This window comes from Xiphophorus hellerii, chromosome 7, assembly GCF_003331165.1.
Source record: "Xiphophorus hellerii strain 12219 chromosome 7, Xiphophorus_hellerii-4.1, whole genome shotgun sequence".
Classification (NCBI taxonomy): domain Eukaryota; kingdom Metazoa; phylum Chordata; class Actinopteri; order Cyprinodontiformes; family Poeciliidae; genus Xiphophorus; species Xiphophorus hellerii.
The window spans coordinates 19,991,495-20,014,517 of record NC_045678.1 but is presented as its reverse complement, the minus strand read 5'-3'; the positions used below and the strand labels follow the sequence as shown (position 1 = coordinate 20,014,517).

Sequence of the window (23,023 nt, the reverse complement as noted above, 5' to 3'; positions counted from 1 at the left end):
ACCTTTGGAGGCTGGACAGCAGGGATGGACAGTGCACTAAAATATTGCCAATCCAGAATTATGCAGCAAAATCTGCCCAATTAACAAATAAAAATTTAAGAAGGTACATCACATTGTTCAGAATTAGCTAAAAAGAGGCTCAGTTGCAGTGGCAAGCATGGAATCCTCAAGGAACATCTCAGGCCGAACATCAAGATGGAATCATCAGACAACAGAAGAGGGACGTTTCACAGGTGAAAACAGGCATCCTTTGAGTATGGGATTCTGTGGAGGTTCCTCCATCTTTTCCCCAGTGTTAGTATTTATATAAATGTTTTCACACAATATATTTATAATTTTACTCTTTTTGTGGTGTTTATTGCATTAGGTTGTTTACTATTATGGGTGCACACATTTAGTAAACACCTTATGTTTATCTGAATCATTAACTACTTTTTTTTGCTGAGTTTGAAGGACTGGCTGGGGGAGAGGACTGGTCGAAAAGCAAACCAGGAACTGGAACAAACCATCAGGCTGCTGGAAGCAGGGGACTTGATGTTAAAGAATCTGCCTCTCTCTCTACTAATAGCATAACTGCTAAAACATTTTTGGTGTTAGGTTGTTTTAATTTTTACAGTTGTGTTGTAATCAAAATGTGTTGGTTTGGATTAGTTATGTTTATGCATTGTTTGTCTTTGTCTCATCTCCCATCCCTCCTCGTTAGGTAAGCCTTAGTTGATTTGAGTTAGGTAAGCCTTAGTTGATTTCTTTTGGGCCCGTTTTGCTATATTTTTGAGATTTGTTGTTGAAAGCCTTTTGTTAAGAATTTTTGGAATAATAAATAGAATTTTTTATATATATATATATGCTTATGTCCTTGTGCCTTACTGGTCGGACCACCACAGATTCCAATTCTTAAAGGTTATGAACCCAGATACGACCTCTCCTCTAGCATTGGCCAAAATCCCCACGACAGGGTGCCCCAAACAGGAAAACCTGATTTTACAGTATCTCTCCTTTAGCTCAGAATATTTTCAAGATTTAGTCAATGTGAGGTGAAGAATCCATCTGTTGTGTTGCTTCATCAATTCAAGACAACTTGACATGTCTCATTAACCTTGGGTGAAGACTTCTGAAGCTGTTGCTCCATGGTAAATTATTCATACTCTGTTAGCCAGAGTGAAGGCAACTGAACTTGCTGTTACATCAAATAAAAAAACATTTAGTCGTCCACGGCCAGGATGTGAAGAATTAAGGTAAAACAAAAATAAATTACGTTACTAGATGAGATCAAAAAAACTAAAGTTCATGACTATGAAGCAGGCTCAAGGGCAGCTAAATTGTTAGCTAAACATATATAAACAACAAGCAGACCCCCACACAAGTGAATTAACAGATAAACCAGAGGAAGTTTTTGGAGGACAGTATGAGGAATTATATACACAACCTGAATGTGCACTTTAACGGTTCACAACGATAGAGGAGGTGAAAGATGCAAGCAATACATTAAAAAATAATAAATTGCTGGGTAGTGATGGATATCAGAGAGAGTGGTACTAGGAAATATTGCACTTTTAAGTAATATTCTAATTTTTGGAGATTTACTCTTTAGGGATCTGGCAAACCACCTCCGTGTGGTTAGTGTTTTCTTTCAGAATTCCACCAGAGGGCGCCATGGGATCTGTACCTGGAGGATGGCGCTCTTCAGGTGTGCCTCTAAAATTTTTGCAGGTGTGTAGCTCACCATACCATGTGGTGCTAAAGCAGATAAACCGCACATAAGTGAAACATCTATGAATGGAACATCAAGTATAGCAACAGCAAAAGTAATAGCAATAATGTTGGGAGGGGAGACACCATTGTCAATTTGTTCTTTGAAGGGGGAGCTAGCTCTTCCACACTTCAAAAACCGTAGACCTAAATATTTATATTGCTGTAATTCATTACCTCTTTCTACCTCATTTGTTGGTTGTATGTTGTTGATTTCTTAAAAGCACTAACACCCCGTTGTTCTGGTGCGTTAATTCTCTCATTTGTATGTTAAATGGGAACAATATATGGACCACAACAAATAACATTTTCCAAGTACACAAGCATGGACAAGTATGCATTAGATGGAAGAGCCATGATGTGAAAGGGCAGAAACTCTTATGAGGAAACCATCACAACTCTCACAACCGTAGAAAAACATTAACAGAAAAAGCAGCTGCAGTGATACCAGAGACCATAACACAACAATCGACATGTTCAGACTGATAATGCATCTTGGCACAACATTTCAATGCCTGATGAAAAAGTTATTGTGGAAACTCAAAGAAAAGTACTGGTGTATATCAGAATGCCTTTAAATGGGTTAATCATCCTGGGTGCCACATGTATTCTCTATGCTTACGTTTGTTTTCAGCAGGTTTCCAGTGTTATCTATATGTATGTACACAGTGCACAGTCATGTGTACAGTTAATACATTTTTTGAACTCTGAACTAAACGAGACAGTTTTAACTTAAAAAAAAAAAAAAAAACTACCCTAAATAATAAGACTCCACCCCAGCAAGTAAGGATTCATTTCCAAGTACTTTTTATTTAAGGCAGTCAGTCAGAAGAGAGATTCTAAATAAAATCATGATACAGAACCTGATAAAAAACTATTTATAAATCATTGCATAAAGTTACAGTGAGGTAAGTTACAATAAGAACAAATAAACAACCGCTTATCAACTAAGTGACAGAACACCTTAAGAAAAAATCCTGATACTCAATAACGTAATTAAATTTAAAAAATTTTATATCTTTCCCAGGAAAAATGTTGTTTATGTTAAAAAGAGAAACTGACAGCATCCTGACAGGTTGACTGTTGTAGTATTGAGATACCAGGCTTAATGATCCAGAGACTCAGCAACAAGCGAGGCATGACACAACCCTCACAAATTGAGCAATTTGTGTTTGCCACAGTGACTTTCATATGATTGTGGTAATTTTCCATGAAAAGGTTTCCTTACTTCCCAGTATTCTGATGTGAATACGTGTAGCAGTAAGTTGTTTCTAGTCGAAGTTGACTTTTGGGGGCAGGTGGGCATCCTGAAAGCACAAAGAAATGATTGGAGGGATTAGAGATGATGTAGATTAAATCATGCTAGAACACGTTAATGAAGCTTGTAAGATCTCTGGACACTTTATGAGAAACAGGTTCTGTTTACTTTTGCAACTCAGAAGAGATCAACTCATGTTCAGTGGTTTTGGTTAATGTTTTGTCTAGGTACTTCCTCAGTCATGTTCAGATGACTGGGATCCAAAGTTCACTCTCAAAGGATCTTGAAATATTTTCATACCAATAAAGGAGAAACCAACTTGGTAATGCCTTGCTTACGTGAGGTAAGTGCTCTCTTGTCAGTTATTTTCTTCTGAATCTAAGATGAGTTTCTTTGTTCTGAATCCGATCCAGCATAAGAAATTTCTAGAATAACCGAGAAAAATTGCTAACATGTTTTATAAAAGCTGACAAGATACAAAAAAAGTCACCACCTGAATTTCACTGAGCAGATAAGTATGAACTTCATATTTGATTGTACCTGCATGGAGTTATTTAACTTATTTAACCCTAGCTGATGCAGTGGCTAACTTCTCATTTCTTTAACAATCGTGCAAAATGACACATGAAATGGTCATGGAGAAGCAGCTGGTCTGTTTAAGAAGGGCCAAATCATTGGCAGCGAGCATAGAAAAATATCTACGGAGGTTGCAGATTTGGACTGCCATCATTAAAAACTGGAAGGATAGTGTTTTTTTTATGTTACTGGTACTTTGTTATTGTTACTGTGACTCTTGTAGGTGCGCGAGCGCTGTGTGTCAGGTTTGAGGTGACACACTAGCGCTGCACTTTTCATTGTTAGGGTGTGTTTTCCCACCGTCAATAAAGCTGAGTGATAAAAGACAAAAAGGAAAGCTTGTCCATTCCACTCTCCTTATTAATGACAAGTCTAAACAACAAACAGAAGTGCACTTTTAATTAACTAGTTAATTTCTTGCTCTGGATTTTATGTAGGGGAATGTCTAAACCTTCCAGAGAATCCTATGCAAAAAATGTTCCTTTCACTTCATTTATTCACTGCTTTGTGTTTTTCATAAACAACTCCAATAAAATTCATTGATGCTTGTAATTGTGATATAACTAAATTTAAGAAGGAGTACTATGAATGATTTCCAAAACACTGGGATAAATCTGAAAAAAACTCAAATACCTTTATGTTATTATTACTTTTCACAATTTACACTTTGTGTTACATAAAATAGATCATTTTTAATGGATTTTGAAGAAATTTGATGCTTTAGTCCCTCCCCATGTCAGTAAAAGCAGCAATGCACGCAGTCTGCATTGTACAGAGTGCTCAGGGTCAATTACTCAGCAGTATTTCCACCCTGCACAGCTGTGATGCAGAACAGACTGTCTGCCAGCACAGAGGCTGCAGAGACTGCTCTCCCCTGCCATGCTGTCGGCCTGGCTTCAATCTGACTTCAATCTGATCACCACCGATCCTTGTGTTATTCCACCATGAAGGGAGATGAGATTCAGTCACAGTTTTTTCTGGCAACCAAAACAGCACGTGAACATCTGTCCATCTCTCCTTCTTTCCAGCGACTTGCTTTTACCTCATGGATCAAGGCGAACATCTCAAAAAAGGAATGCTCCTTTTTTCAGAGGGATCCCAGGTAGGTTGATTCACTACTCTTTAAACTGTGCTTGTGGTTTTGATGCAATGTTTTACTAATAATGAGAGGAAACTGATCTGACTGCAGTTAAATCTCATTTTGAGTCACTACTGTGTTTCCAATTAAAGTGCTATGAAATACCAACAACTACTTACAGAACTGTTTTGTTTTGTATTGTTAAAGAAGCAACTAAAACTTTGATTTTTATTTAAATGCATTCTAAAAATGTCCAGTTGTGACAATTGTTTAATTTTACAGCTGAACATTTTAGATCTTAATTTACCTGATAGGACGGATAGAAAACAATGGCTTAATGCAAGAAAAATTGGATCAATTTATATTATTTTCCCCAATATTTCTGAATAACTGTGAGGATTGTAAAGAATACCAAGGCAGTACAATAACACCACTATCATAGTGCATAACCCACATGTCTAAACCTCTTCCACCAACATAGAAATGTGACATCATGTAATTTGTGTTTTTTACAGGAAAGAGCAACTATGTCTTTGTGGATACTCAAAGACTGACCACACTGATGAAGCCATCAAGCCAGAGGACTTCACCGGGGAAACTTGGGACAAAGGAAAACATATCCACAAAGCTCCAACAGATGCTTTTGGAGACATCAGCTTTGGTGGTTTGGGGCAAAAGACAAGCAAGGTAAAATAATCCTATCTCCAACTCTAAACTCTAAAATAATCTAACACAGGGGGCTGGAGTTGTAGGCTTGATTTAAAAGAACTCTGTGTTTCAGCTGTTTTGTATTTTTCTGGAATATTTTCTAAAGCATTTTTGTTATTTTCTCTTTTGATTTGGTCTAAACACTTTGGAGCAAACACTTTTGATTGCCTGGTGTGTGAATGTTGGTAAATATTTATCCCCTTAAACTTTTTCAGATTTTTTCATGATTGTACTGTAAGATTACAATACAATCATGTAATTGATTACATCAGCAGAACCAGTTAAGAAATAAAATAAATAAACCTGATTGTATTGTAAGATTACAATACAATCGTGTATTGTAATTACATTTTTGTAATAATCTAACTTAGACCCAATCGTGAGGTGGAAGAAAAATATAGGTTAGGTGATTTTTACAATTTGTAAAAATTTTAAATGCATATCTTATAAGTGTGTTGTTCATTTGTGTTCACTTGTGATACCACCAAAGGAAATTAGATTTTAATTGCCATCCATCCTTCCATACTGACATCAACTCTTACCAGCTTTATCTCTTTCAAATAAAAACATCTCATCAAGATGATGCTGACACCACAATGTTTTACAGTGGGGATTGAGTGTTCAGGGTAATCTGCAGTGTTATTTTTCAACTACACATTGTTTTTTGTATGTATCTTGCTTATGGCTGGGATTTTAATGCATTAAGTTTGATTAATGTTTTTAAATTTTTAACACAATTAATCATTTTTTTTTACACACAAAAGTTCAAAACTGGAACTTTTGCATTCACATGTTTCTGTTGTATCTGTAAATCTGATGCATAAGCATCTCTACATGGCTGTAGTTTGACAAAAAATTTTTTTGAAAAACTCCATGTAGAAACATTTTTGTAAGGCACTGTAAATGTATACTACACCTTCTCATGCCACTATGTATGTTTATTGCCAGTATGTACGAGTGTCGGCAGACACCGAAGCTGAGGTGCTCTACACGTTATTGACTCAACAATGGAGACTTTCGCCTCCAAATTTGCTCATATCTGTGACTGGAGGAGCCAATAACTTCTACCTGAAGCCCCACCTGCAGAAGACTTTTCGCAGAGGGCTTATCAAAGTTGCACAGACTACAGGTGAGACAGACAGAAAACTGGAGATAGGTGTGATGAATGTCAGCCAAAAACACACTCAGTGATAATTCATCCTCCGTAGGTGCATGGATCCTCACTGGCGGTACCCACTCTGGTGTGATGATGCATGTGGGACAGGCTGTGAGGGAGTACGCCCTGAGTAACACCATGCAGGGGCAAGTAGTGGCTATTGGAGTGGCAACATGGGGAGTAATTCACAACAGGGATAAATTGGTACATGAAGAAGTAAGAAGAACACACTCTTCACATTATGCTTATGCATGGATTTGTGTGTTTCCTTCATAGTTTGCATTTTGTTTGTCTGCAGGGTTGCTTCCCAGCTAATTATGTGATTGACACACAAGGTCAGGGTGCTCTGGCCTGTCTTGATAACAATCATTCCCACTTCCTGCTGGTTGATGATGGAACCAGTGGACGCTATCTTGTGGAGACTGAGCTGCGTGCAAAACTAGAGAAACACATCTCATGCAGAAATCTTGGAAACAAAGGTTAAAAGAAGATTAGTTCTCATTATTAAAATAAAAAAATGTATTTGACTGTAAATAAGTGTTTTATTTATTTTGTCATCCAGTTAGTTCTATGACCATCCCAGTGGTTTGTGTGGCATTGGATGGAGGACCAGGCACACTCGATGTGAGTCAGCATTTTCCTGAATCTTCTTTCCATCTTTGATATTCCAGTAATCTGACCTTTCATTTGCATCTCCTCTCAGACCCTCTATAAAGCCATGCTCAGTGGCACACCATGCATAATCCTGGAGGGCTCTGGGAGAATAGCAGATGTTATTGCTCAGGTGTTTGGAAAACCGGTCAGCCAGATCACCATCACCCTCATCCGACAGCAGATGATGGAGTCTTTTGGTCAAGAGTATAAAAAGTTTGAAGAACATGAGATTATAGAGTTTACAAAAAAGGTTTGTGTACTGATGATGCTCCAATCCATAGTAGTACACTGAGACTACTATATCAAAAACTTGATGTTTTGATATAGATCATATGGGCAAGTTTCCTGGGATGGCCACAGAAGGGCTTTTGGGGAATATGGCACTGTTGGGTTTGAGAGCTGACTCAAACCACTTCTAGTCCTAAAAAATGGCCAAGGCAGCAAAACAATGCCCACAAAAAGTGTAAGAACCATACAAGATCCCAAAATTGCAGAGCTCTGAATCCTTTTTTTTTTTTTATATCTACTTCTTCAAAAACAAACTTTTTTTTACATTTTCACAGAAAGAGATCATTTCAACTTTTCTCAACCACCAGCAAGAAAGAGAGAGCGTTTCCCCCTATATGTTGCATATTTTCTATAAATTTGTTGTTGAGAGTGTCATCTTGTCTGCCATCACTTGTTCGGTCAGCAGCATCAGAACCAGGCACCTTAAAAGGCTCAACAACCTGATAAAAAAGGCTGGTACTGTTCTACGGGTGACTTAGGGTGCAAAGAAGAGTTTTATATGAAATCAAGAAAATTATGGACATCCATGGCTATGCTCCTTATGTCACTGTCATTGAAAAACAGTGTGTCTTCAGTAAGAGTCTTCTTCAGATTTGTTGTAACACAGACAGCTATAGGAAATATTTCCTGCCAACAGCCATCGCCATCTACAATCACTATTTAATTAAATGAATTACAATAACATTATTTTTCCTTTGGGATCAATAAAGTAGTTTGAATTGAATTGAATTGAATTGAATTGAATTGAATTGAATTGAATTGAATTGAATTGAATTGAATTGAATTGAATTTAACCTGAATGTGCCTTTATTTAGCTCAAATAGTGTTAATAAACCTCTCAGAAGCTCATTAAGGCATCACATCACAAGCTTTACAAAATTGTTCAAAGGCATGGTAAACTTAATATATTTAAACTTCCAAATTTGAAGAAAATACTAGCAAATAGAAATAATTTTGCTAGTTCTACCTGACTTAAAACTGGAGACATGTAATCTGATGTGCTTCAGTAAATCTTCTCTTAAGTCACGTTTCAATATTTGTCTTCTTTAGCAGTCTGAAGTAAACCTCCTCAAACAGCACTCTGGGTCTAGTCATGTGTTTGCTCTGTTTCCAGATTCAGGACATCATCGGGATGTCTCATTTGCTGACAATATTCAAAGCAAGCGAGGACGATCAGGGGGGAGTGGATTTGGATGTGGCCATCCTAAAAGCTCTTCTCAAAGGTAAGGTAACAACAACGCCTTGCAAAAGACTTTTATTTTAAAATCCTACAACACTTTTCATTTTTCTGGCTTTCTACAATTCAAAGCAAAGCATATTCCTGTATTAGAATGGTCCAGTCAAAGTCCACCTAAATCCAATTTGGAATCTGTGACAAGACTCAGAAATTAATGTTCTATCATGTGAGAACATAGCTTTATTTGATAGAAACAAAAATAAACAGAAAAAATATTTTATCTCCTTTTATAACTTTGCAGTTCTTTGTGTTGTCCTGTAACATAAAATCATATTAATCTTAAAATACTGTTGTATCTTGTTATAATGTGGACGAAGTGTGTGAATTTTCGGAATACTTTGGAAGATACTGTGTAAATGTCTGAATGGACTGAATGCAGTCCAGAACCTCAACACAGCGATGAGCTTGAAGGGGAGAAGACTTACTGCAATACACTTCTCACAGAGAGGATTATGTTACTTCTCAGAATGCGCAGTCACAAGTCAAAAGTATGAAATGTGAAGTGACTGAAGACCAGGAAGGATCTTTCTGGCATTAGTGAACATTGATTATGTGGAAAGATATATGCCAATGTGTTTAGAAACATGCAATGCTTCCTCCTGGGCCTCACCAACATCCCTTCAGTGCAAGGTTAATGCATGTTGTGTAGAAGACGCTCCATGCACTAAAACAGTGTGAGTCCACACCACTGAACATTCCATTAATGCTCGTATTATGATGATTCATCTAACTGTCTGAAATGCTTTCCCTCAAGTTTCCATCATTTAGTTTTCTTCTGTGTTGGCATGTCATCAGGAAACAATCCATCTTACTCAGCTACTTTTGGATGTCTGCTATCTCATCGTCTAATACAAAGTTTAGTCTATGAGTTTTCCGATCTTTTCAACCAAACTACTTCTCTGCTTCTTAAACAGTTTGTTATAGGGGTTATTTGCCTTAAATAAAAGTGAATAAGTGTGTGTGCAGTAGATATTCTGACGACATTTACCTGTCAGTGAGTATTCTACCTTCAGCTTCAAAGACTGATGAATCACGAGGAGGTGAGTCCTGGAAGAGGCAGCTGGAGCTGGCTATCACCTGGAATCGAGTGGACTTAGCTAAGACTGAGATTTTCACTGAGCAAAGCATGTGGAAGGTGGGTTTGATTCAGACCACTGTGCCGGTTGGTAAAAAGGATTTAGATTTGAACTTTATTTAAAATTATTCCACCAATAAATTTTTAAGGTACTGTTTCTAATTTTAGAAAAGCAGGTCAATATGGAGTCAGAACAAACAGATCAGCAGCGATGCGGCTTTCAACACTATAGATTGTAAAATATGTATTAAACTTTTTTGTTTTAATTTAGGATTCAAGTAGTAACACATACGTACCTCATTAATGCAGTTAGATCAGATTATTTTCAAGTAGTAGCACATACCTCATTAATGCAATTACTTAATTAAAAGTCAGGTTTGTTGGAGATCCCATGTGGTGCACCACAAGTATTGTAGAGAAAATGGTTAATTTATGATGTTTCTTTGAGCATTCTGAGGGACCAGACTCAAACGAGGAGAAGAAAAGTGTTCAAAGTAGAAAAAGTTCAATTTAATTCTTCCAAAAATAGTGAACACAACATAAAGATTTAATGCAAGAATAAGTCAAAGGATAAATAACAAATTTGGGCCCAATTTAACTGAGGTCAACTGAACTCTTAACTGAACACAAACAAAACTGACCTGCAAACAAAAAACAAAAGGCTGTTTAAATAGGAGTGGCGTAACCTAAATTTACCACATGAGGGAAGCACAATATAACAAAAGAACAAATAAATACAAAATTAACTAAAGCATCCTATGAAACAAATAAAGCAAAACTAACTTTAACTTAACACAAACAATAACAAGTGAGTAAATGACAAAATAAACTAATTAAAATCAACTTAAAACAGCAAAGTCTCCCCCCTTTAGTCTTTCAGGAAAACAAATGGCTTCTTCCAGGTTTCCTCCTCCAGCTGACTTGTAATTGCAGCACCTCAAACAAAAGAACAAGTGTAAGTAAACCATTCAGACAGACATTAACTAAAGTGTGCACCCATTAAAAAATATAGGTCTAAATGAAATAACTAACTTAAACAGACTATAAGCTATAACTAATATAAAAACAAAATAAATACTAACACGATGTGGTGATGGTAGGAGCATCCACCACAAGCATAAATTGAAAAACCATTTGAAACTCTGCAGTTAAATTCCTACATAAAATTAAATTCCAGTCTAAAGTGAGTTGTACATCTGAGTTTTCTTAAAATATATATATATAACAGATAATGGTGCAATGAATGGTTCTTCAATTTATACTGTATATTTCAGACATGTTGGGTTTTAAAATTGTCTCTTTTATGACATATAACTGTTTTTCACCAACGTAAGAAAGTTCTTCCTTTCTTTCTTTAGTCCAACGACCTCCATTGGGCCATGACTTTAGCCCTGGTTGGCAACAAGCCTGAGTTTGTGAGTCTTCTCCTGGAGAATGGTTTGTGTCTGAGGGACTTCCTGAAGGATGACAACACCCTTTGTGAGCTCTACAAACAGCTCCCCAACTGCTTCTTCTTGGACAAGTTGGCCAAGAGGGTGAACCTTGCCAGCAGCAGCAGAAATCAGGCACTGGGCCAAAGGGCTCATGTTCTGGCAGGAGCAAAGATCTCACTGACTCATGTCTCTGATGAAGTGCGCCACCTGCTGGGAAAATTCACACAGCACATCTATCCTTCATCTGCCAAGACATACCATCTTGACATGTCCACAGAGGACATCTCATCATCTGTGAGTATATTTCATTCTGAACTTTATTCAGTTTGATATTAGTTTTTCAAGGACCTCTACTGTAAATACCTTGAAATCACATGCATTTGTCTAATACTTTGTTGATCCACCTTTGGCAGCAATTACAACCTGAAGTCTTTTGAATATGATTCCACAAGCAGTTTCGCCCATTCTTCTAGAGATCTTAGCCATCTGCTTTATGTCGTTTTCTTGCTGTCAAATTGACCCTTGCCCCAGTTTGAGGTCAAAATGCTCTTGAGCAGGTTTCTATCCTGAATGTTTCTTGAGGTTGCAGCATTCATCTTTTCCTCTATCTTGAAAAATCTGCCAGTTCCTGTTGCATTCCCACAGCATGAGCATTCCCACCACCATGCTTTACTGTAGGGATGGTACTGGCCTGGTCATGAGCCGTGCCTCGTCTCCTTCAAACATGACCCCTGGCATTTGCCTCTTGTTCATGGGATGTGATTGGATTAATTCCTGTTCAAAATATCTTTAACGGACTTATTTGTTTAGTATTTAATCAAAATCAATTTTATTTCTAAGACTTCCATTAATTCACTGACTCCTCCATATCTGGCAGCTTAATGGAGACTACACCTGACCAGTTAACCCAAAATCCCAATTACTGACATTTTTTCCAGGTATCTAAAGATCAGACAATGATGCAGGACCTGTTGAGGCAGAACAGAGCTGAAGCCCAGAGGGATCCAGGCAGTGACCTTTTCCTTTGGGCAATTATCCAGAACAACAAGGAGCTGTCTGAAATTGCCTGGGATCAGGTGATTAAAATTTCCTGTACATGTGAAATGAAAGTGTCTTCAAAGTGGTTTATGTTTGTAACTCTGTATTTCTCTGTGTGCACGCAGTGTGGAGACTGCATGTCTGGTGCTCTGGCTGCCAGCAAGATCCTGAAGAAAATGGCAAAGGAGTCAATTGATGCAGACGAGCCTCAAGAAATGCTGGAGCTCGCAAAGCACTATGAAAATCATGCGATTGGTATGGGACAGAGGTAAAGAGAACATTTACAGACTGAGGTGGAATTTATTGACCTGCATGTGTGTCCTTAGGTGTGTTCAGCGAGTGCTACAATAGTGACAAGGAACGTGCCCAGAAGCTGCTGGTTCGAATCTCATGCTTTTGGGGCAAGACAACGTGTCTGAGGCTGGCACTTGAGGCCAATGATAAAAACTTTGTGGCTCTGTCAGGTGTTCAGGTGAAGCAGATTTTTATTTATATTGTATAAGTTAATACATGTAGTACATTAAACTGCGCGGTCAGATCACAGACCAAATTTTAACCTTCTTTTACATGGTACTGCATATTAAAGTTAAGTAATTCAACATCTTGAATACAGACCAAAATATTTTTGTTCAAAAGTCTTGCTAAACCTCATTTCTGTTTTCTCCAGTCTTAAAGATAAGTGATTCAAAGACAGTCTGTTTTCTTGTACCTGATTAATTCATCAAAAATCTTGATAAGAAGCTTGTGCTTTAGGATCTTCTTACTCAGATCTGGTGTGGTGAGCTTTCAGTTGAAAATCCTGTTTGGAGGGTGCTGGTCTGTATGGTCTTCTTCCCTCTGATCTACACAAGATTTGTGGTTTTCAGGTGAGTTATTAATGGGAGTAGTTTTATAAATGAAAACCTCATAAGTTGTAAAGCCTCACATTTCCAAAGTTATTTTCCATGATCTTATCTGTTCCTTTTTAGACATGATGAACTCATCCAGAGAGAAATTGAGTTATGTTGATAATAAATTTTTGCACACAAATCTGTTTCTGCCCACAGGAAGCAGAATGTGGAGCCGCCTCTGGGCTGCTGGTCCAGACTGGTTGGACTGTACAGCGCTCCTCAAGTCAAGTTTTATGGAAACATCATCTCATACTTTGCCTTCCTGTTCCTCTTTGCTGTGGTTCTGATGGTCGACTTCCAGAGTACACCATCCATAGTAGAGCTGGTGCTCTACTTCTGGTTGTTCTCTCTGGTGTGTGAAGAGATCAGACAGGTGAGATGATGCAAATGTAACGGACATTCATTGATAAACATACTATGGCTTCCAGACTTAAATGTACCCCTAAAGATGTGTAAAAAACATAAAAATGGGTTTCCTCCTGGTGGAAAGTACCTGGGACACCTCACCATGGAGGTGTCCCAGGTACACCTCCTAGGCCTCCTAACCAGAGCCCAGGCCATTTCAACTGGCTCCTCTCAATGTGGAAGAGCAGCACCCCCCCACCCCCGATTTTTGTACCTGCGATCTTGTACTTTTGGTCAACCCAAAGCCCATACAAGAAGGTGGAAACATAGATTGACGGGTAAATTGAGAGCTCCAACTTTCAGCAGAGCTCTCTCCTCACCACGACAGAGTGCATCACTGTAAACACAGCACCAATCTGCCTATCAATCTCCCCGCCCTGTTTTTCCTAATGTCATGAACAAAACCCCCAGATACTCCTTCTCCTGAGGCAGGACCTCTTTCCCTACCCAAAGAAGGCACTCTACTGTTTTCTGGTTCATGACCATGGTCTTGGATTTGGAGGCACTGATCCTCATCCTGGCCTCTTCACATTTAGCTGTAGACATCTCCATCTGCAAAAAGCAGAAACCTGATCCTAAGGCCACCAAATTCGATCCCCTCAACACTTTGGCTGCATCTCAAAATTCTGTCCATAAAGGTTATGAACAGAATTGGTGATAAAGGGCAACTTTGGCGGAGCCCTACTCTGACAAGCTCTGACACCAGTTGTAACCTAATGACTACAATGGCTCGTTTTGACTCTCGCGTCAAATATATATATACAGTATATATACTGTATATATGAGATCAAATATAATCTTATTCAGAATAAATATATAATGATAGACAATAACATCTTGACATCTCAGTTTAAATCTCTGTTTTCTGTTTCAGCTGTTTTATGATCCTGATGGTTTTGGATTTCGTAAGAAAGCCAAGAGATACATTCATGAGATGTGGAACATTTTGGATGTCATCTCCATTGTGCTGTTCTGTCTGGGTCTTGCATTCAGGTACCTTCTCTATCTCTCAGAGGGACATGGAAAGTCTTTCAAGATACTCAATAATCTGTGACTCACCAATTTTTAATTTAATTTTATTTTTTTACCTCAGGCTGACAACTGAGTTGTTTTACGCAGGTAAAATCCTCCTGTGCATCGACTTTGTGGTCTTCTGCCTCCGTCTTATGGCAATTTTCACCATCAGTCGAATACTGGGACCTAAAATCATCATAGTCAGGAAAATGGTGAGGAGTTTGCATGAATTTTAAATGATGAACCTGATAACAGTACAGTACTGATCTTCCTGACACTTGTGCACCTCTAGTCCTTAAAATAGTCTTTGAAGACAAAATTTTGACAGCAGGGTGCACAGTCCTGAAAAATAGGACTTTTTGCTGTCTATGAAGGTTATGAACAGAATTGGTTCATAATCTTGTTCATAACAAGATTATTAACATTATCTTGTTAATAATGGGCTACAGCTGTAGATATACTGTATGTTCTTAGATTATTAAAAATGCCCCAAAAATAAACTGTAATTTAAGCCATTGTGGATTTGGAACCTCAAAACACTGTCCTGAGCCGTATGCAACGAAATTTCGTTCTGTATACACCCTGTGCATGCAAAATGACAATAAAGTCAGTCGAAGTCTACGTCTAAGTCTAAGTCTATTTTAAATGAGGGCTGCACAGTGGCACAGTTGGTAGCACTATTGCAGTAAGAATGTCCTGGGTTCAAATCCCGGCCTGGCACCCCTTGCAACTGTGTAAAGATAATAGATAGATGGAATTCAAATGAGAAATGTAAATGCATCCCATCTCAGTGTTAAGTACAAAACTATTCTCTCTTTACTACTAAAAAATTATCATCTGGTGTTCACTTTAGCTAGTTTCATTCAAGTCGTTCATGATGTTGTTGATGCAGATTGTATCTGTGTCTGACAAATTAATTTCAATTAAGTCCTATTGTTTTTTTTTCTGAGTATAAATTGGATTATTAACAAGTCTGTAATGGCAGCTAATCTTTTTGTCCTCTAACTGATGTAATTTTATGCTGCAGATGATGGACATGTTCTTCTTCATGTTTCTGCTGAGCATCTGGGTTGTGGCGTACGGTGTGGCCAAACAAGGCATCCTCATCCATAATGACAATCGACTGGACTGGATCATCCGCGGGGCTATTTACGAGCCATACCTCATTATATTTGGAAGTTTCCCTGAAAATATTGACAGTGAGTGGAGAGGTGTTCTGTGTAGTTCCATTATGTCTGGAAAAATACAATATGAGGCAATGAAAGACATGTTTTCTTGTTGATACAGCGTTTTCTAGTTTGTGTTTTGTCTCCTGCAGACGCTGCATTTGATATAAATTCATGCAGCATGAATGGTACGGATCCCCTGAAGCCCAAATGTCCTGTGCTGAATGAAAACCAAATGCCGGTCTTCCCTGAGTGGCTCACCATCATCATGCTCTGTGTTTACTTGCTCTTTGCCAACATATTGCTCCTTAACCTCCTCATAGCCATCTTTAAGTGAGTCCTTAGCACCACATCTTTGTTTAAATTTGGTTTCCAACATAATGAATCTGTTAATCTTTCGCCTGCACAGCTACACATTTGAGGAGGTCCATGACAACACGGATAGTATCTGGAAGTTTCAAAGATACGAGCTGATCAAAGAGTACTATAGCCGCCCAGCTGCCCCACCTCCTTTCATCATCTTCAGTCATCTCTACCTCTTCATCAGAAAAATGGTGCTGTTCAAGGCTCCGATCTCATCTACTGAGTTCAGTAAGGCCATAATCCCTGACGTTTAGATGTGTGATATTTTACAAGAGGTATCCTCAGGGCCACTGCTTTCAAATATCATCTCCCTCTCCTGTGTTGTAGATGATTATCCATATTTAGTTCCAAGTGCACATCCTTTCTTGTAATCATTTGTAGTTATTTCTATTTTACTAAAAGTAAACCAATCAGAGATTTGCATTGTCAATTTTTTGCAAAGGTTTGACTTGCCGATTCCTCATTCAATCAGATTTATACGTTCCTGTCATTTGCATTTTCAAACAAACATAATGAAAATTATTACTTACAGCCAATCATGCATCAACGTCTGTTGTTTGAGTGTGCAGCACAGTGCTGTCTATTTATATCGTATATATTCTAATGGTATTTAAATTACACCAATGCAGACAGTGACATGAAGTGTGTTTTTATGGAGGTCTGTGGAACCTTAAGGCTGAGACCAAACAGAAGAAAAGGTGACGGTGATACAAATCACGCCACACTTTTTTTTTTCCAGAGAAGCAGCTTCCTCAGACAGAAGAAGAGGAGCTATTGTCCTGGGAAGCTTTGATGAAGGACAGACACCTGCTGTCTGCACGGCAGGAGCAGAGCCAGAGCATGGAGAGACGCATTCTGGATACATCTCAAAAGTAAAATATCTCTAAATACCTCTGTGTAAGCTTTTGAATGAAAGCCATGCAGAATCTTTACTGAAACTGGGGATTTTATAGTGCAAATGGTTATGTTTAAGTTTCTCTTTTTTGAATAATTTGTGCCTCATTTTAGAATCTTGTGGCTCAGACTTTTAAAATCATCATCATTGAGTTAAGCTCACATTAAAGCTTAAACCCAATATTATTGAGCATCCATCCATCCATCATTTTACACACTTATCCTTAGTGGGGTTGCAACCTAGTGAGGTCATGCCCTTCCCATCCATCACTGAGCATCACAGGGACAACCATGCACATACACACATTTAAGGAGAATTTAGAAAGACCAATCAATCTGACAATCATGTTTTTGGACTGTGGGAGAAAGCCGGAGTACCCGGAGAGAACCCATGCACGCACAGGGAGAACACCCCAACCCCATGCAGAAAGACCCCAGACTGGGATTTGAACCCAGAACCTTCTTGCTGCAAGGCAACAGTACTACTAGTGCTGCCCTCAATATTTTTGTATATTTGATAATTCAAACTCAGTTGTCAAGAAATTAGCATTCAACTCATAATTTTTGTTTTTTCTATGTGGAAAATATGTTTTGTTATATAAATTGTAACTAAATGACATTTTTTTAATGTCATTTACCGGTACTTACAATGATGTAAAAACTGTGAAAATTGATTTTTTATTATTGTTATTATTAATCAGCTAATCTAAATCTCAGTCACTCATGTTACTTTTGCTTGTTTCTTGAGGGTTACCACCTTAACTGAACGGATGGAGAGACTAGAAGAACAGGTTATGAACTGATTTAGTGACTCATTTAATCTATATCACCATATAAATTATGTTTGATTTCCACCCTTCTTCATCACTGCCTGTGCAGCTTGTTAATTTACTGGTTACTTTGTGTCTTCAGGTCACCCAGTCAAACAAATCACTGCAGTGGATTGTTGACAGTCTGAAATCTCAGGGTTTTTCTGCAAAAGAAATTCAACCACAGGGTACAAACCATTAAACCGTCCTCAGTCACACTGTTACATTCACCCCAACCTTTCTGTTCGTACAGAGTTATATAATTGTTTTACTTGTTTACTGTCTTTCTTGTCAACCTTTTCCTTCAGCTTCAACTATACCAGATGAATCCTCCAACTCTTTGAGGACACCAGAAAAAGAAGACGGCTTCCACGAGAAGTCCCATCAGCTTCAATACCCAGACAGCTTCCCTGTTCCAGAGGAAAAAGTACCATGCAAGATACTTCACAAACAATGCTTTGCAAAAGTTTACCCTTGAACATTTCCACATTTTGTTAAGTTACAAAGTGGTACATAATTATCAAGAAGAAGGAAAATTATTCCCGATTTTCAGAATTTTTTGTCAAAGAAGATCTGAAAAGTTGAAATGCATTGGTATTGTATTAAGCGCAGTGTTTGTAATTTTTATTTGTGGAGAACCAAATTACAGGCAGGAGTATTTAATGATAATAAAAAGAGGTGAGTGGGATTGAAGGAATGAATATTGCCAAATAAGACTAGTGAATGGTGCCACTGTTTACTGAGAGAATGCTCTGTAGAGAATGTAGTGGACAGACCAGCGTGTTCTGTGTGGTGAGGAGGAGGCAGTGGAGCATTGGAGGGTGGACAGGTTAGGTTGGTTAAAACGAGGAAGTGAGAAGATGTGTGGTTAGTTATCATAGACGTATTCTGCGAAGTTCTTGTATAAGGAGGCTTTAATGGCCGATCCAGAGAACTATACATCGAGTAACTAGAGAGAAAACCGCATGGGCTGACGCTCAGGTGCAGAATGGCCGACCACCGGCTCCTCTTTAGCTCCTGGTGATGAGCAGATTAGGAACAGGCATGCAGGTGAATGTAAATGCACAACACACTTTTATTATTTTTATTTGTTAAAAATGTTAGGAACACATAACTACTTGTGGGTTTGTTGAACATAATTGAATAAAATGCATTGCTTTTTGTTGTAATTAAGAAAATGTGGAAAGTTTCAAAGGTTTCCAAGGTGCCATAAAGGAAGAGCTATTCATTTTCTAAATCACAGCACAGAAAATGTGTTCAGGATTTATGGATTTGGATGTTTGTTTGTTCTTTTTGGCAGGTCAGTTTCAGCTCATTCATGCCGACCTATTGCAGTTCTGAAGATGGAAATGACCATGCAGGCAGGTATGTTATGAGACTACCCTCTACTGACCCAACCTCTTTGACCTGCTTTGCATAAACCTTTTTATCTGTACTTTTCCCCTTTAATCACAGATCTGGACCAGAAGGCTTAGATAATTACAGGTGGGTTAAAACATAAAGAATAACTGATGTTCAGTAACCTCAGGAGATCATCTTGATGTCTCTTATGGATCCTGCCATCATTAGAAACCCAGGAGGGAGGACGGGCATCAAGGGAAGAGGCGCACTCAGCCATCTTGGTCCAAATTTGAACCTGGATCTCGTGGTTACACGGTAGGTCATCTGATATTCTGGCATGGGTTTCAAATGTTTGTCTCTCAGATCTAAAGAACTTGAAATTGGATTTTTCAGGTGGCGAGACAGTTCGAGGTCTGTGCTGGAGTTCTTGGCTGTTTTGAACCAGAACCTTAGATCTTTAGCTTTGCCTGGGGTGAGTGGTTATTGGTTCACCTTTTGTTTTGTTTTAGGTTTTAGTGAGATACATTTGTTGTTCTTCTGTACCTTCAGGGTCCTGTTGACTCTGTGGATCACCTGCCTGGAAATCTAAAGGGAATTCTGGGAGATAAGCTGTTTGAAGCCCTAGATGCAAAAGTGTCAGAGGGAACAAAGGTTAGTTTGGCGTTTGAATATTTTAGCTTCAGTTTCATTCAGAAATATTACTTTTTATGAATGGAATTGTGATGTGCTCTTTACATTTAATGTAATGTTTTTATATAATCTATTGTTTCATAAATGGTTATTTTTTGGAATAGCATTATCATATCTCATATTTTAGCACCAGACATCAAGCAGAAACACATTGAGTCACTATTTCTGTAGCTACCAATGACAAACACTCTCTTTAAAGTATAAGAACTTACTGACAAAAAAAGTGTTTGCAGTTTATAGTTCCATGCAAAAAATATCGATACCCTTTAAAAAGTTTTCACAATTAGTCACAGCTACAAACCTCAGTGTTTCTATTTACTGTTTTATGTATTTTACGTATAAAAAGGATAATTGTAAAGTGGATGTTTGTCAATATGTTAGAATCACGGATTTGTATTTTGCATAATTTTTCTTCAAGAAAATATTAAAAATTCAAAGAACCATTTTGCCCTGAGTCCCACTAATAAAATTTGCATAGAGCTGCAAAAATTGCATAAGCTTTTAAAAAATGACAGTTTATATTTTTGAGAAATAAATAATATAGGAAATTGTTGTCATTTTTTATAGAACCATAATTTCATTTCTACGTTCAGCTTTAAAAAAAAAACATACAACCTGTTATATAAATTATATAATTGATTTTCCAAAAACTTATTAGGAACCAACTGCTTGTTGCAGATCAATAATCTTGGGAAAACTAACTTGTTTGCTTGTGATCTCTGTAAAATTATCTGTTGTTTATTTGATTATATCTTGCTATTTTAGTTTATTATTTGTGTGTTTATCTATGCTCCTTGTTTTGCTTTTGCTTGTTTTCTCAGATTCATATTTCATTTCTGTTTATTGTTTTAGTTTAGTCTCAAATTCAGCTTTTTGATCTTTCTGTTTATCTTTCATGTTTGTTTTGCTTTGGCTGTCAGTTTTTGCGCTCTCTATCTTCTCATCTCACCATTGCCTGCTCTCAGCTGTTTCCACTTCTCCCTGAATGACTCTGGTTCCCCTGTCATTTCGGCTCCTTCTTCAGAATGTATGTTGGCTACTCTCATTGTTTTTCACTAGTTCCTCCGGTTATGCTGCCTGTTTCCTGGTCCTCACTCCATGTTTGTCCAGCAGTCTATTGTGTCTAAGTTCTCTTTTGTTCACTTCTTCATTAAAAGCCATTTTCGTCAGCAGGTTTTTTGTGTGTGGGTCCTCGATTCTACGCTGAGCATGACAAAACCAGTCGGTTCCTGGCTGTAACAAGACTTTTATGAATCCATGTTCCTTCATCCTTTATTTTGAGTTTTGTTTGCGAATAATGTTTATTTGCTTTATTTAATGATGAAGTTTTTCTTGATCTACTCTGGATTGTGTTTCAGGTGTCTGAGGGCTATGTGGACGACTGCAGGAACACAGACAATGCCTGGGTGGAAACAACTGTCTTAAACATTCACCTGGACGGAACAAGCCAAGTGATGGTGGACATTAACAACATGGTGGGAAGGATTTTACTTTTCTTTTTCATAAAATACATACAGTTTGATAAGTTTAGGAGATACTTGACCTGTTGTCATCCACAGGTTATAAGCGGTGACAGCTGCCTCCAGTGGCAGGAGGTGAGCAGCAGAATCAGACTCAGCCCAAACCAAAGACGCTCGCTGCAGCAGGTGGCGGAGCTGCACAACAGGAAGTTCTGATAATTCTGGCCCTGTTTGACATTGTTATATTCATATTGCATTAAGAAAACTTAACTTGAAGCCTGGCACATAGAAGACAATCCATGAATCACCTTGTGCCTTTCAGTGCCTCCTTTGTTGTGATTCATTTAAAGAAACAATGCAGCAAATCCTTACCTGAAATTCTGTTCTTTCTCTTCACTACAGTTAATATTGCTAACACTTCCTATCATTCCCAAACAAGTTCATGCTGTTATGATACAACTAAAAGTTCATTATGTGAATTTAGTTTAGTTGTTGTTCTACAAATGTTTCTAGAAACAGCACTCTATATATCTATTGTGCTTTATGTGATACGCCTTTGACCATAAAAGTTAATGAAAACATCAATATTCAATGGAATAGTATGGTTGAGTGAATACTGCAGTCAATACAATGTCTGATAGACAAAATATATCACAGTAATAATTTGTCTATGTAGCAAATACCATTACAATATTTATGGATGGATTTTATAACAATGTATTGCACTACTATCGATTCATCTATTTGAATAAACTTCAAATCTTCATCATATTCTTTTATTCCAAGAATCCAATAAAATGACTGAAAGGCTCTTTTTTTCTTGCTGTTTTACTTATAAACATCTCGTTACTTATTAGTCGTGTGTGATTTTAGTGTGTTTAGCATGCAGGAACAACTCTGAGGACTCATTATTTCAGGTCAGTGAATTTTCAGCTCCTGCTCTGCTGCTGCTTGGTTTCGGAGCAGCTTCCGCCGCTTCTGATTGGTTGAGGGGGAGGTGGCCAGACACATGCTGTAGTATCGGTTTCACGCCCTCCTCATAATCTGTACCGCTGTTTTCATCAAATACCGGTCCTTGTTTTAACTTATGTGTTCAGTTTAAAAACAGACATATTAGTATTGTATGAAAGCTGCACAAGCAACAGCCAGTGACTTTAATTTACTGAGTTTAAATCATGTTTTTGTGTTATTGTAACGTTAATATAATGTTACCTATAGTTTGTACATAGACATAATAACAAATACGATTGGTAGATGTTAGCGTTGTTATGATTTTTGTGTCATAAATATTGTTTGTCCGACAAGTGCAGACAAGCTATTTTTAAACACAACGGCAGAGATAAGAAAAGAAGACGTCACACTCCACTTTTATTTTGTGACATTCAAAACACAGTTTTGCTCATAATACAGCCACTTTGATCCCTATTGACATTCTGTGATAATTTAGTTTACAGAAAACAAAAGATAGCTAGATTTGGAACCACAAACAAAACCTTAATTTGAGATCTAAACCCCTGTTGTTGACAACATAAGGTACTTAAGAAATGACAGAGCGTGGCTAATAAGAAAATTTAAAATGAACAGCGTAACAGTTTTTTATAGAACGTTTTTCTTTACAAATAAAACATGAGCAGGTTGGTATGCATTTATATTTACCTGCCTTTATTTTGATTGTAAACCAAATAAGTAAATTAAAGTATTAAATAAATAGTAAATGAAATATTAGTATGAATATAAATCC

At 37.7% G+C, this 23,023-nt stretch overlaps 1 protein-coding gene across 2 annotated transcripts; it reads left to right on the top strand.

Moving 5' to 3' along the window:
* Window positions 1-3,242: 3,242 nt before the first annotated feature.
* Window positions 3,243-22,535, top strand: trpm2 (transient receptor potential cation channel, subfamily M, member 2). Of its 2 annotated transcripts, XM_032568188.1 has the most exons (32): window positions 3,243-3,350; window positions 4,612-4,685; window positions 5,177-5,348; window positions 6,318-6,498; window positions 6,578-6,741; window positions 6,824-7,004; window positions 7,088-7,149; window positions 7,229-7,429; window positions 8,582-8,690; window positions 9,718-9,839; window positions 11,138-11,506; window positions 12,151-12,288; window positions 12,376-12,505; window positions 12,577-12,722; window positions 13,004-13,116; window positions 13,297-13,513; window positions 14,420-14,538; window positions 14,639-14,771; window positions 15,587-15,758; window positions 15,878-16,058; window positions 16,135-16,316; window positions 16,828-16,960; window positions 17,731-17,773; window positions 17,895-17,979; window positions 18,100-18,218; window positions 19,092-19,156; window positions 19,247-19,276; window positions 19,361-19,447; window positions 19,526-19,604; window positions 19,682-19,783; window positions 21,181-21,297; window positions 21,382-22,535. In XM_032568188.1, the coding sequence occupies exons 1-32, from the start codon at window positions 3,333-3,335 to the stop codon at window positions 21,496-21,498; spliced, it is 4,161 nt and encodes a 1,386-aa protein (XP_032424079.1). In that variant the 5' UTR covers window positions 3,243-3,332; the 3' UTR covers window positions 21,499-22,535. The 2 variants fall into 2 exon arrangements, with proteins under 2 accessions (XP_032424079.1, XP_032424078.1); XM_032568187.1 differs by lacking the exon at window positions 3,243-3,350 and having other exon boundaries at window positions 3,421-4,685.
* Window positions 22,536-23,023: the final 488 nt, after the last annotated feature.